The 15633-nt window shown below is 43.5% G+C and overlaps 1 protein-coding gene across 1 annotated transcript in view; it reads left to right on the top strand.

The window, feature by feature from the left end:
- The window catches only part of MAEA (macrophage erythroblast attacher, E3 ubiquitin ligase), a 149425-nt gene extending 134169 nt beyond the window's left edge, over window positions 1-15256 (top strand). Inside the window, exons 8-9 of the mRNA XM_077477943.1 lie at window positions 189-384; window positions 13137-15256. Coding sequence (XP_077334069.1) covers window positions 189-384; window positions 13137-13232 — 292 coding nt within the window. The 3' untranslated portion in view covers window positions 13233-15256. The remainder of the gene's footprint in view (window positions 1-188; window positions 385-13136) is intronic.
- Window positions 15257-15633: the final 377 nt, after the last annotated feature.

Genomic DNA, 15633 nt, shown 5'->3' with positions numbered 1-15633 from the left:
CATGTCGGTTTAGGGAAGAGTGGGGCAAAAAAAAGTAGTGGGACATTTTTTACCTTTAATGGAGGGAATGCATTAAGGTTAAAAAAAAAAAAATATGTTGCCTTTATAACCACTTTAAAGGGGTTATAACTGTATTGTCTTTGTTTTGTGTTGTGAATGACATTTATCCTTGACCACATTCCTAACAGTCAGTGCTACAAAGAAGACGGGACTTCTAAGAACCCCGACTGTCCAGTGTGCAGCAAGTCCCTGAACAAGCTAGCTCAGCCTCTTCCAATGGCACACTGTGCCAACTCCAGACTGGTGTGCAAGATTTCAGGAGATGTCATGAATGAAAACAACCCTCCTATGATGCTACCTAATGGATATGTGTATGGGTACAATGTGAGTATCGTATGGTCTTTTGGTGTGAACATGGTAGTGGGACATTGTGGTGCTTTGTGCACCCTAGCAGCCAAAGCAAACAGGTTTGCATATACAGATGCATCTCATAAAATTAGAATATTATCAAAAAGTTAATTTATTTCAGGAATTCAGTTCAAAAAGTGGAACTGATATATTTTATATAGATGTGTTACACACAGAGTGATCTATTTCAAGCATTTATTTCTTTTAATTTTGATAATTATGGCTCACAGCTAGTGAAAACCCAAAACTCAGTATCTCAGAAAATTAGAATAATACATAAGACCAATAAAAAAAAGATTTTTAATACAGAAATGTTGGCTTACTGAAAAGTTTGTCCATGTATGGTATAGTATGCACTCAATACTTGGTCGGGCTCCTTTTGCATGAATTATTGCTTCAATGCAGCGTGGCATGGAAGCGATCAGCCTGTGGCACGGCGGAGGTGTTATGGAAGCCCTGGTTTCTATGATAGTGGCTTTCAGCTCATCTGCATTGTTGGTTCTGGTGTCTCTTATCTTCCTCTTGACAATACCCCACAGATTATCTATGGGGTTTAGGTCAGGCCAGTTGGCTGGCCAATCAAGCACAGTGATACCATGATCATTAAACCAAGTATTGGGAGTGTGGGCAGGTGCCAAGTCCTGCTCATCACTTACTGTGGAAAATGTTGCATTTCATTTGGAAATAAAGGTCCCAGAGTGGAGAGACACAGAATCCATGTTGCATGAGGTCCAGAGTGTGATGATTTGGGGGAGCCATGTCATCTGCTGGTGTTGGCCCATTGTGTTTTATCAAGTCCAATGTCAGCACAGCCCTCTGTCAGGAAATTCTAGAGCACTTCATGCTTCCTTCTGCTGACCAACTTTATAGAAATGCTGATTTAATTTTCCAGCAGGACTTGGCACCAATACCTGGTTCAATGATCATGGTATCATTGTGCTTGGCTGGCCAGCAAACTTGCCTGGCCCAAACCCATAGAGAATCTGTGGGGTATTGTCAAGAGAAAGATGAGAGACAGCAGACCCAACAATTCAGATGAGCTGAAGCCCGCTATCAAAGCCACCTGGGCTTTCATAACACCTCAGCAGTGCCACAGGCTGATCGCCTCTATGCATAGATAAAGATAAGAAAAAAACCTTCTGCGTTTACAACCACTTTAACTTGAATGGTGCAGAAAACTCAAAGGGTTTGGTTTACTAAAGGAAAACCGACTGTGCACTTTGCACGTACAGTTGCACTTGTACAGGTGCACATGTGTGGTTGCTCCAGATCTTCGTAAAAGAGGGTAAGCTCTGTTGACTTCCATCATCCAATCACGTTCAAGCGAAAAAAAAAAATTTTTTCACTTTCCTTGCATGTGATTGGATATTCTTTTGTAAAGTGAAGCTTTACCTCGTTTACTAAGCTCTGGAGCAACTGCACTTGTAAAGTGAACATTCTGTTTGCCTTTAGTAAATCAACCCTAAAGTGTACTGGTCATATTTGAATATCTCTGATCCTGTGGGCCAACTCTCTGGGCACTTTTTATGACACACTTCTAAAAGCCTTTGCCATAGAATTTTCATGGAAATTATTATTATTTTTTAATGAGCTAGGTTGCCATGTCTTTCCTTAACCGTCCCCATCTGCACTGGCTTGAAGCATAAGTGGTAACCATCAAACCACTGTACTGCCCAAAGTGAATTAAGTCTACAGCCACGTTTTATTTGGGGTATGGTGAACCCTGACCCCCCCCGCTGCTATCTCTCCAATTAAAAGGCGAGACACCAGCCAGAGAGAGTGTGTGCCTCTCCGACGTGGGAATGAACGGGCTCAGAAGACTAAATCGAGGGGGGGGGGGGGGGGGGCTGGGGGATGGGTGCACTACAATAGGTTTTTCACCTCGATGCATAAAATACAACCCTTTTAAGGATTGGTATGCTACAATATATGACATATTTTTTTTTTTTGGGAGGGGGGGGTTTAGATATCCTTTAGCCACAGCGTTACCATACAGCTGCACCAGATCACATACCTAATACGTGATCCGACACTTCTGGGTCTGGGCTAAGCACGCTCGCCGCTGGTGGCCTGCTCACAGCGCGAACTAATCCGTGGGTACCATGGACTCGATGTCCACTGTTAGTACAGAAGGCATAAATCCTGTGTCTCTGCAAAGCAGGGACATGGATCCATACCTTCCCCTAGTAAAAGCACCTCCCTTACTGTACAGTAAAACAGGCTAGGCACAAAGTTAACCCTTTGATTCCCCCTGATGTTTAAACCCTTTCCAGCCAGTGTCATTAGTACAGTGACAGTGCATATTTTTCATACTGATCACAGTATTAGTGTCACTGGTCCCCAAAAAGCGTCAGTGTCCAACTGTCTGCTGCAATATTGCTGATCGACACCAATACTAGTAAAAAATAAAAATATCCCATAGTTTGGTTTATGCAAAACTTATTGCATTTACAATCAATATACGCTTATTGGGATTTTCCCTCGCCATCTTTCAGGACAGCCACAATGAGAGACCTTGGCTCCTCCCCTTCCTAGAAAACTCTGCACCAGCTCATAAAATTCCACTTCCCCCTGCCAGACTTCAGTTGTTTGTGTTTCCGACGGTGGGGAGACACTGTTAGGAACCGGGCCACACAGTCTGGGAGACACTTTGGCTTTGAAGCGTGTAGGGGAGGCCGGGGCACTCCCAAGGACACCAGTGAGGTACATACCTGACCGCACAGTTCGCCACCCCATCTTCACTAAGTGCGAGCGGAAGATCTGGAGTCCCAACATCGCATTCACAGGAATGCAGCAGAGAGGCCCCTGTAAATGGGTGCCGCCCGCATTGGAACCACGTAGGCTGATTTTCTGCAGAGGGTGGATGTTTCCCTTTGACCCGCGACTTCCGGTTCACAGTGCTGATAGTGGGCGGGCACAGTCTAGAGAGGAGTTGGGAATGTGGCACAGGGAGCGTGAGACTCCACAGCAGCTGCGGCCATGTCTGAAGCAGATGCCCAGACAACGCACAACGATGCTAGCTCCAGCCATCCAAAGGTAAGGGATCTCTTTATCTAGGTTTTTCCTCCTCCAAACATGGTTCCTTGTAGTTGGGGGGGGGGGGGGGGGCCCTCTGGATGGTCATGGGGGGTGCTCAGGTCCTTACCTTTTTTTAAAAGGCCCGCAGGGCCCCCAAGGGTTGTAACCTGTATGCCTAGGGGTGAAAGGGGATGTTATTTATTTGTTCTTGCATGTATTTCATAAAGCTACTGAGAAATCAAGATCGTCACATAGCTCTAAGAGAAAGTGCGCCTCTTGTAGGGATACCCTAGGGGAATCTTGGACAAAAGTATTATGCAAACACTGTATAGATTCATCAGAGGAGGAATCAGGATTAGCGGTTTCAGTAAAGGAACTTTCGTCCACCTTTCAGTCATTTGAATACTTTTTTGAAGGGTTTCAGCTTCCTACGAATCCCTCAAATTACAACCCCTCCACAAGCACAGGGCTCTGCACCTTCCCAACTGGCTGCCACTGTCACAGCAGATGGAGCTACTGAGACCTCCAGAGAGGAGTCTAGGGAAGAGGCGGATAGTGCTACCTCTGGTTCCCAGGAGGAATCGGAGGAAGAGGACCAGGATGGGGAGTCCAGGTAACCATCTAGATTTAAGCTTTCCCTGGAAAAGGTAGAGGACCTCTTGGGGGCAATTTACACCACCCTTGGAATTCAGGTGGACAAGAAACCCCTGACACTCAACAACCAGATGTACAGGGGCATCGGGGAACAGAAAAAGTTTTCCCAGTCCATGATGGCCTTTAAGGACATGAGAGCTCTAGCAGATACTATGGATAAGAGAAAGGATTCCCTTCTAAAGAAAACCTGGGAATCAACCATAGAAACTCTGAAACCAAAAATGGCTGGCACAGTAGTGGCCCGCAACCTGGAGCATTGGATTTCCAAATTCAGGCTCATATTTAAGCAGGAACCACCAAGGAAACTATATTGTCATCTTTTCCTACTATTCTGCGAGGAGTGGCATATATAGCGGATGCGTCGGCAGAGTCTGTCCGCATGTCTGCCAGAACCGCAGCTCTAGCTAACTCAGCCAGAAGAGCCCTCTGGCTAAAAACTTGGCGGGGCGATAGTGCCTCTAAAGTTAAACTGTGCGGGATCCCATTGATGGGAGATTTACTTTTCGGCCCGGGTCTAGAAGCTGTGCTAGATCGCACCTTGGACAAAAAGAAATCCTTCCGGGTTAAAAGCACACCCCCAGTTCAGATAAAGAAAGGGTTTCGTCCACAGAGACAAAGGAGGGCCCCAAGCCTGAGCGGGAAAAGAAAACTTGGGGCCAAAGGGGCAAGTGCAGGGGAGGCGCAATTTTTCATTGTCCTGAACAGCCCCAAAAAAGCCAATGACGTTCCAAACACGGTGGAAGGAAGACTGGGGGCCTTCCTCCCACAGTGGCAGATGGTCTCCTCCAGTCAGTTTATCTGTAAGGAGGGGGTACCACCTGGAATTTACAAGACACCCCCATGAAGACTCCCTGTCACACACCTTCCCAGGTGTGCGGAGAAGGCCGAGGCCCTACTGGGGGCGTTAAAAGAATTGGAGGAAGGTGGGGGTTTTTACTCACACATATTTGTGGTGCAAAAACCCTCAGGAAACTACAGATTGATCCTGAACCTAAAACTCCTGAACCAGTCTGCACCCTACAGGAGGTTCCGTATGGAATCAATCTTTACAGGTTCCATATGGAATCAATCTTTACAGTCAGAGCCTTGCTACCCCAGAATTGCTACATGGCGTCGCTAGACCTCAAGGACGCCTACCTCTACATCCCTATCGCAAAAGCTTTCCAGAAGTTTCTCTGTCTAGTGGTGAACATAGGAGAAACAATCCATCTACAGTTTCAGGCGCTTTCATTTGGCCTATGCTCATCACCCCCAATCTTCACAAAGGTCATGCCAGAAGCCATGGCCTTTCTGCGACTCAAAGGAGTCTCAATAATTGCATATCTGGACGACCTGCTCCTCTATGCAGCATCTCCAGAACAGTTAACCAGAAATCTGGAACTGACAAAGAAAATCCTGACAGGTCTGGGGTGGCTGCTGAACCTGGAAAAGTCCAGCTTGATTCCATCTCAGCACATTACCTACCTAGGGTACCTGCTAGACTTCACTCAGTTGAGGGTTTTTCTTCAGGCAGAAAAATCACAGAAATTGGACAAGGCAGTGGCCTCTCTCCAGAACAACCAGCAGGTCTCTATAAGGTCAGCCTTGTCAACTCTGGGACTACTAACTTCAACCATCCCAGCAGTTCAGTGGGCAGGGCTACATTTTCATCCCCTTCGAACCTTTGTCTTAAAAAAAGGCTATATTCCGGAGTGTCCAGAACTTCCTTTTTGCCTCATGTTGCTATATGCTTAGCCGGCACCTGGTGTTCCAGTTCTGAGGAGAGTTCTATATCCATATTTCCACCTGGAGCGGTGATCCCCTTCCCTTCACCAGAGGGATCTTTTTACCTTGGGTGGAATGTATGCTAAGGTGTTTAACGACTCCTGGCTGTGGTCCCATATATTTTTAAAAAGTCCAACAGATACAAGCCACAGCAAAAAATGGGACAAATGAACTGACACGTTTCACACTTAACAGTGCTTAGTCATAGCCAAAAAGATCCCTCTGGTGGTGGAGGCAAATGGTAAACCTGTCACAGGGTCGTCTGTGGCTCATCTCGGTCTCCAGGGTGGTGACCACAGACACAAGCGGCAAAGGATGGGGCGCCCACTTAGGAACCCTACTGGCATGGGGCACCTGGAGGGATGAGGAGCTCTAAAGGTCGTCCAATTGGAAGGAACTAAAAGCCATCCGGAACTCAGGTCCTTCAGGAGGGAACTACAAGTCCACCACATTCAAGTGTGCTCAGACAACTCCTCGGTGGTCGCATACATAAACAAGCAAGTCAGCATGAGGAGCAGAATCCTGTTCACCTTGGCAACAGAGGTCCTGAGCTGGGCCGAGACCAACGCACTCTCCCTATCGGCGTTTTTTCTAAAAGCTGAAAATAATGTGGTGGCGGACTTTCTCAGCAGGAAGCAGCTGAGAGAGGGAGATTGGGTCCTCAACCAGGAGGTCTTCAGTCTTCTATCCAAAAGATGGGGACCCCCAGACGTGGACCTCTTCACATCAAAGGACAATGCAAAAACCCTGTTTCTTCTCCTTAAACAGGTGGGAAGACGCATTAGGGGTGGATGTGCTAACACACAGCTGGCGTTTCACAAAAAGCTATGCATTCCCACCACCAGTCTTGCTACCGGCAGTGCTGAGAAAATTTCAAACAGAGAACACCTCTCTGATCTCAGTGGCACCACATCGGCCCAAAAGGTCCTGGTTCTCAATCCTCAAAAAGTTAGCAGTAGAGCCCCCATGGTTCCTACCACCCAGGGAGGATCTATTTTCACAGGGCCCAGTCCTTTGTTCCCAGGTACCTTGATGGAATCTGGTGGCCTGGTTACTGAGGAAGAGTTATGAAAAAGTGTAGCGCTTCTCAAAACTTCAAACACCAAACATCATTAAGCCTTCCTTATAAGTGTAAAATTATACAAATACAGTGAGGAAATTCCACTATAAAATGGTGCTCATAACACATAAAATCTTACGTAAGTATTAATTACTATGTAAACATATATTTGTGAAAAAATGAAAGAAAAAGTTTTTCCAAAAAATCCAGGAAATAGAAAAAAAGGGGGAAAACAGAGTCCCAATAGAACAGTACAGAGTCCTTGGTGTATGGTGTCCTTCTATAATCCACAAGTGTGCAGGAAATATATTACACCTCCTTTCTGAAAAGCTCGTGCATTAACCTCGTGAAGTTCCCGTCACCAGGCGAATTGAACGCTTACCGGAATTATTGGATCCTCACAAATTTACATTTGGGGGATCATACAGGCTTTTGCAACCATATGCAGATTCTCACAGCAACCAGTTATCCAGGGGGACCTCGAGTATAGACAATCCCTTCATATCTTGAGAGTTTTAACTCCAGCCAGATATACCCATAGGCATGTTAAATACATTCGAAGAGAAAACAGGGACCAAAAATAGTGTAATTCCGTTTTTATAGAAAAATAAAAGATAAAAGTACAAAACTCACATGTGTACAGTAGTTTAAGCGCTTAGCAAGATAAAACACGATTGCCGTAGAGTCCCGACGCGTTTCATCGTAGAAGACGTCATCTGGGGTACCACTCAACTGCAACCTACTCACTTAAATACCAAGACCCCCAATTAGGCACAGATTAATTCAGCCCGTGTCACCGGAATTCATTTCCGGTATAAAATGGCCGCCAGCCAGTATCGCATTAGTTTTTGAAGCTGTCAGCTGCTCTCTTAATGCGATACTTTATACTTCTAACAAGAGGTCCACTATGGCTATAAATTATGGGCTTGTATACAACTTAATTTAATACAAGTTAACCCTGGCTTCTTGGAATGTTTTCATAATGAGGTGTGGAACGCATGCCGGCGGCCATTTTATACTGGCTGGAGTTAAAACTCTCAACATATGAAGGGATTGTCTATACTCGAGGTCCCCCTGGATAACTGGTTGCTGTGAGAATCTGCATATGGTTGCAAAAGCCTGTATGATCCCCCAAATGTAAATTTGTGAGGATCCAATAATTCCGGTAAGCGTTCAATTCGCCTGGTGACGGGAACTTCACGAGGTTAATGCACAAGCTTTTCAGAAAGGAGGTGTAATATATTTCCTGCACACTTGTGGATTATAGAAGGACACCATACACCAAGGGCTCTGTACTGTTCTATTGGGACTCTGTTTTCCCCCTTTTTTTTCCATTTCCTGGATTTTTTGGAAAAACTTTTTCTTTCATTTTTTCACAAATATATGTTTACATAGTAATTAATACTTACGTAAGATTTTATGTGTTATGAGCACCACTTTATAGTGGAATTTCCTCACTGTATTTGTATAATTTTACACTTATAAGGAAGGCTTAATGATGTTTGGTGTTTGAAGTTTTGAGAAGCGCTACACTTTTTTATGTAGCATTGTCTACCTTACACTCGATACCCTAGTGATGTGTTAGCAGCTCTCCTGTGTGGTTTATTTATTTTCACTTTTTGGTAAGAATAGCGCAGTGTTTTGTTACAAAAATTTAAGGGTTATGAAAAGCCAAGGGATTTTCAGAAAGGATATCCACTCTCCTCAATAGCAGAAAGGAGATGCGCCTGATCTTCAAAAGGGTCTTGTTATGCTCTAATGACTGGTGCGCAGGAAATTTCTTCGAGGTACAGAGCTCCATAGTAGTTTTGGAGTTTCTGCAGTGCGGGGCAGATGAGTACCCTAAAGAGTCAGGTATTAGCACTTAGTGCATATTTGGAAAAGCCTATGGCTGCCAACCCTTGGGTGGTCAGAATTTTTCAGAGCACTAGGGAGGCAGAGACCAGTTCAAGGCCTACCCTTCCCCAAGTGAGACCTATCTTTGGTCTTACAGGCCCTAACGGAGCCACCATTTGAACCTTTAGAAAATTGTTCACTAAAGGATCTTACTTTCAAGACAATATTTTTGATTGCAGTGACAACTACCAGGAGGGTCAGCGAAATAGAGGCTTTATCAGTCAGACCCCCTTTTTGTGTTGTATTTTCGAACTGGTAGTTTTCAAAATGGAGCCGGCATTCTTACCTAAAGTGGCTTTCAAGTTTCATAGAAGCCAGGAGATAGTTTTACTCACTTTTTTACCCTAATCTCTCAGGAGAAAGGGAGTTTAAATTTCACAAATTAGATGTAAGGAGATGTATCCTGCAGTACTTAGAACTGACGAAAGCAGTAAGGAAGTCAGATTCTTTGTTTATTTTGTTTTCTGGGGCAAGGATAGGGTATAAAGCGTCTTGATACACTATTGCCAGGTGGCTCAGGGTAACCATTGGCCCGGCCTATATGTTACCAGGGAAAGAAGTTCCTGTTGGTATAAAAGCACACTACTAGGGCTATGGCGGCTTCTCAAGTGGAAAGGGCTGGAGTGACGCCAGATCAAATTTGCAAAGAAGCAATGTGGTCCAGTTTCTCCACCTTTGTAAAACATTATAGGGTGGACCTGGTGTTGTCAAATGAGCAAGCCTTTGGGCGAAAGGTTTTGCAAACCATAGTCCCACCCTAAGTGGTAAGTGCTCGGCTATCATTTCATTGTGGCTGTCCTGAAAGACGGGAGGGAAAATTAAAGTTACGCTTACCGATAACATCTTTTCCAGTAGTCTTTCAGGACAGCACTAGTTACCCACCCGAATTTATGGGGGGTCTTGAGGAAGAGCTCCACACAGGTACGGTAGTAATATGTGATGGTATGTTATTAATGAATTCTTGTATCTCCCCAGCTGGCCAGAGGTACTCTTAGAAAAAAACTGAAGTCCGGTGTCTTGTCATATAACGTCCTCCATCGGATAGTGTCCGATGCGTACTGTGCATGCGCAGTACACAGCAACACAGATTCCGAAAATTGCCGAGGATGAACGGCGCCTGCGCCGTGAGTCCAGGTTCTATCCCCACTATCCAAGTGGACATAGAGTAGGAATAAAAAAGAGGCGAGCGCAGCGAGGCCGAGCCCGAAGCGTGGCGAGCGAAGCTCGCCCACGAGGGGCCCTCTTATATTCACAACCCTATGTCCGCTTGGATGGTGGGGCTACCACCTCCACTCACGGTGCCGGCGCCGTTCCGCTTCGGAGATTTTCCGAAGCTTCGTCTGCTCCATACTGCGCATGCGCAGTACAGGTTGGACACTATTTGATGGTCAGACACTATACGGCAGAACACCGGCAGGGTGAAGTGGAATTTTATGGGCTGGCGCAGTGATTCCTAGGAAGGGGAGTAGACAAGGTCTCTCATTGAGGTTGTCCTGAAAGGCTACTGGAAAAGACATTACTGGTAAGCATAGCTTTAATTTTTTTACCAAAAATATGTAGCAGAATACATATTGGCCTAAATTGATGAAGATATTAGATTTTTTTTTCAATTTTTTTATTGGATATATTTTTTTTATTAAATTGTCTTTTTTGTTTATAGCGCAAAAAATTTAAACTGCAGAGATGAACAAATACCACCAAAAGAAAGCTCTATTTGTGGGGGGGGAAAAAATGACATACTTTTTTCTTTTTGAGTACAGTGTCAGAGGAGCGCGCTATTGTCAGTTAAAGTAACGCAGTGCCGTATCGCAGAAAATGGCCTGGTCATGAAGAGGGGTAGAACCTTCCAGAGCTGAAGTGGTTAAGGACTGGTATACTGCAATATATCACATTTTTTTTTTTTGGTGTTGGATATCCTTTAAAGAGAACCTGTAGAACTTGAGGAGATGATATGCTGTAAAGAAAGAGGTGGCTCCTGTGAATACTTTTGGTTGGGAATGGGTTTGGTCCGGGGCTTTTATACAATGTTCCTTTTCTGCATTTCCATGGTAATAGACAGCAGGGGAGCACAGAGTATTAGATTAGCCTTATAGGCCGTGCTCCCAAAATACACTAAGAGCTTTATTGTTTGAAGACTGTGTCCACCTCCTCTACCGTCTCCTCCGCCTTTATTGCTTTATTTGCTATTTGAATCAGAACTCCAGGAAAACAGTTAAAACATATATTGAAATACATCCTGTATATAAAGATTATTGTACCTAAGAAGTGATTTGTAATTTTATGTTGGTAATCTGGTGATCTGACACACAAGGCATGCCAGGCAAGTGGTACACTTATTTCTTGGTTCATCAGTGCAGCATCCTATGTCACTTCTCCACCTTCAACCTGCTCATTGGAATATTAATCAACATCATTGCCTCTGTCCAATTAGAAGACATGAGAATCTGGGAAGTAGTAAAGCTATACCAGAGAGAGGCCCCTTTTACACTGACGGATCGGGTCTGCCTGTCAGTTTTTTTCCAGACTGATCCAATCGGATCCTCCATTGGAATGGCAGATGTTGGGATATGTGTACACTGACATTCGCTATCATCCGATCCTGTCTGCTAAAAACAGACGGATGACAGTCGGCTGGAAATTGACAGGCGGTCTGTTTACGTCCGACTGTCCCATAGAGAACAGCGAGCTGTGACTGTGTCTGCTCTGCATCAGCAGACTGGACACAGACCTGCCATCTGCCTGCTCAGTGGAGATCAGCAGAGAGATCCGCTGCTAGAGTCCGCTCCCTGTGAAAAGTGCCTAATAATCGTCTTTCTGGCTGTCAATCATAAAACTGGAGTGGATGCGTCTGAGACCTGGATTGGACTCATCACCTGATATTGAATGAATAGAGGGAATCAAATTCCTATGGGGCACGGTGGCTCCAGTGAGGCTGCTCTCAGCATAAACAGGATACCCCTGAACCTGAAAAGTCCAATTAGAGCACTAGACTAGAAAAGTCCAATAAGAGTCCAATATCTTTTAATGATTGATTATTTTCCTTAAAAAGTGTTGAATTCTAGTCTGGCGCTCTCAATGGACTTTTCACACGTCAATCATAAAACTGGCTGTACAAAATAAAAAAATCTGCTGGCAGGTAAAGTGTGTGTGTGTGTGTGTGTGTGTGTGTGTATATATATATATATATATATATATATATATATATATATATATATATATAATTTCAACTATGGATTTTGAGTAAATCTTACTCCATTTTAAAGCCTATCTCCAGAAAAAAAGAAATACCCTCCCTTGGAGTGGGGTTGCGCCTCCGCTGCAAGGGTTAAATACTTGTTTATGTGTAGGATACCAGAAAAAAGCAGTTTTACCTGCCTGATCCTCCAGCAGCCGGCGCTCTCCTCTTGTCACCTACACCCTGCCTTGTTGACTGTCCCTCAGCATCATCATGTACAATCCACAGCAGTTGTTTTTGAGGATAAGCTAGCATCCGACTATAGCTAGTAAAAAGTTGGCCAAAGAATCCAAGTCCTGCCATAGGTGGTACAGTGCACAACAGTTTTTTTTGAGGGTGAGCCAACATCTGACTAGAGTTGGAAAAATGTTGGCCATAGATTTAAATTTCAGCTCAAGATCCAGGAAACACTTGTGTTTGCACATGCCTTAGCTACAGCTAATCACATGGTACAAGGTGCTGGAATTGGCCCAGGTACCATGTGATAGCTGTGGGTCAATCACAGCTTGCTGGCAAAGGAAGCAAATCTGTTATAAATCATATTAATTCATAACATCTTTGTTGACATTGTGATCATGTGACTGCATAGCTATTACATGATCACTGGGCCTTATTGGCATCCGCATTTGCAGTCACATGCCCCCTGTGTCTCTACAGGCAAAATGATGTTCAGGTATGTCGCTTTGCCTTCACATGCTGCCTGTGTGCCTGCAGTAAATGTACTGTGGGATGTCAGCAAGTGGTTATTTTTTTTTCTTAAAGGTGAACCTAGCCTTTAAACTAGCATCTTCAGTTGAAATTCCGCAGAGACCACTAAAGGCACTGTCATTAGACAGTGAAATAACAGTTGGTGGAGCTCAGCTATGATGTTAAGGTAAGGTAGGCATCAATCATAAAGTAAACATAATCAAAGAGAGGTGCACAGAAACGGTTTTCTAATACAGGCATGTTGTGGTGTTTGTTCATAAGCACAACATTTAGATTTAAAAAATTTAAAATTTAAGTACTGGTAGACATTTCAAGATGTGTATTGTGGAGTAGTGTTTATTTATAACAGGACTTATACTCATGTTTTCTTTTTTCTTTTTTTCCCCTCTCCAGTCTCTTCTCTCTATTCGCCAAGATGACAAAGTAATTTGTCCCAGAACCAAAGAGGTCTTCAACTTCTCGCAAGCTGAGAAGGTCTACATCATGTAGAGCTGTCCCCTTGTGCCTCTAGAGCCTGCTGAAGACAAGGCAGGAGCATCACACGCACAACTCTCACATTCATTGGTTGCATTTGTCTTTTGCGGCCAAAGATTCTAAACAAGCAACAATTACCACTTCAAGACAACATCTTACACAACAGAAGTGCAAAAACATAAGGAAAAAAAACAAACATTTGTACTTTAGGAAACTAAAACCTTTTTGATTCTGAGCATTTTTTTTTTTGTAACGTACAGTCAAGACGGATGCTTTGGAATAGTTAATTTGTTTAAGTTAGATACTTTCCGGCCCTACACGGAGATGCAGCATTCGGCTGCTCCATCAAGTAGTAAAGGCTTGCGTTTATTCTTTGTGCAAGTTTCGGGATCTTATCATCCATATTGCTGCCTTACTCCTAGCTTTCGGAATGTACACCCGTGGACATACGTACCACAAACTGTTCTGTGTTTTCTACAGTTACCAGGAATAATCTTAAAGGGGTTTTCCACTTTAATCAAAAAAGTTGACTTCTGCTTTAAAGGGGAAAGCATTTTAAACAGTAGCTTCTCACCTGTTACCAATTACTTTTTATAGTAACAAAGTAGACTCATACTATGGCTTCCTGATCTTACTAGGACCAACATCTTCACCCACCTAATCCAGATTTGTACTGTAGTCCTCTAATTAGCAGTACATCTTTGGACTTTAGCCTGTCAAGATTTATGGGCTCTGGAGGGTAAAGATCCACCATGTTACTAAATGTAAGATTTAGGAGTAGCTAGGAGGTTTTTATATTCATGAGTAATCCCATTTATCTCTGCAACAACCCTCCTGCATTACATATATACCAGGGGTCTACAAACCTAAAAAAAAAAGGGCCAGTTTACTGTCCTTCAGATTTTAGGGGGACCAGACCGTGGCCTTCGAGAGTACAAAATGCCCCACCATCAGTGGGAGTAAACCACCCCCCTTCATTGGTGTAATTGGGAGGAATTGTGCCCCATTGTTGGTGTCATTGGGAGGAATTGGGCCCCATCATTGGGCCCCATTGTTGGTGTCTTTGAAAGGAATTGTGCCTTCACTGGTGTTAGTGAATACAATTTTGCCCCAACTGCCAGATTAAAGCAAGCAAAGGGCCACAGTCTGGAGACCACTGGTATGTATGCTTCTTCACCTTTTGACAAGATTATAATAAAAATTTGCTTTATGTAAAACCCTGACAAAGCATCTCATCCATGGCTGTGTAAAAGGTCACTAAGCCTAGATATATTCCAGTATGCTGGAAGAAGTTTTGTGACCAATATTGGAGCATTTTTATAAGGAAAAGGGTATAAGCCCTTCATCAGGATTGCTGGGTTGCTATAAAATATGAATGCCCACCATGGGTTGTACAGTGCACAGCAGTTGTTTTTGAGGGTGAGCCAACATTTGACTTTAGCTGGTAAAATGTTGGCCATAGGGTTAAAGTTCTGCTCATCTACAATTGTGTTTGACATGTCTTGGGCTAGCTTGAAGGCATTTGTGTAGCCAACCTTTTTGGGGAAAATTAGCTAGCAACATGGGGTTGGATGGCTTTTCTTGTCCCAAGAACAAGTGGCCAGGTTATCTGTAATAGTTTTAAGGCAACTTGAGTGACAGGTTTGGACAACAGTCTAATAATTGTCCCAGAGGTAGCATTAGTACATGATTCTATTGTAAACGGCAGATGACAAATCCAGACATTGCTTACATACACTGTGTAGCATTTCTCTCACATCCTTTACAGAGAGGAGCCTAAAGCAGAGGTCCACACATCTGATAAAATGGAAACTGTCTTGAATATTTTAGCCATGACACAAGGTAAAAAAGCCACGGTTCTGTTCTAGTAGCGCAAGATTCTTCTTCATTAACTTTCTGGCAACAACCACAAACATTTTAGTCCTTTACAGTCTTTAAAAGATAGTGCTGTAGAAATTTGTATTTAGTGCTTATATATATATTTTTTTTGCATGTTGGTGTTCCTTAGCTAATAAAAAGAAAATATTGTAAATTTGAAACCGTCTGTAGATTGGTGTTTTTATTACTTTTACGTGCGCAAGTAAAAATTAGAAGGAAAATACTGATAGTGGTTTGGAGCGTTGCCAAGTTTATAATTGCAATTTAGGTAAAATATCACATTAAATATTACTACTTCTTACTATTAGAGCTGGAGCATCATACCATGTGTACAGGGTACAGCAACAGAAACTGCAGAGGAAAAGCCGCATAGATGTGAAGAGTACACACAACCACCCTTTGACTGATGATAATTTTTCATCTACATCCTAAATCACTGTCAATAAAATTTTATGAAGCCTTGGATATAAACATTTTAGTAAAAGAAGGTTTCACAAAATTATGGGGCAAGAAGATACAGTCGTGTCTAGAAGCCTTT

This window comes from Lithobates pipiens, unplaced genomic scaffold (assembly GCF_037356315.1).
Source record: "Lithobates pipiens isolate NorthernLeopardFrog02 unplaced genomic scaffold, aLitPip1_a1.2 Scaffold_13, whole genome shotgun sequence".
Lineage (NCBI taxonomy): Eukaryota > Metazoa > Chordata > Amphibia > Anura > Ranidae > Lithobates > Lithobates pipiens.
This window is presented reverse-complemented; position numbering and strand designations above follow the sequence as displayed.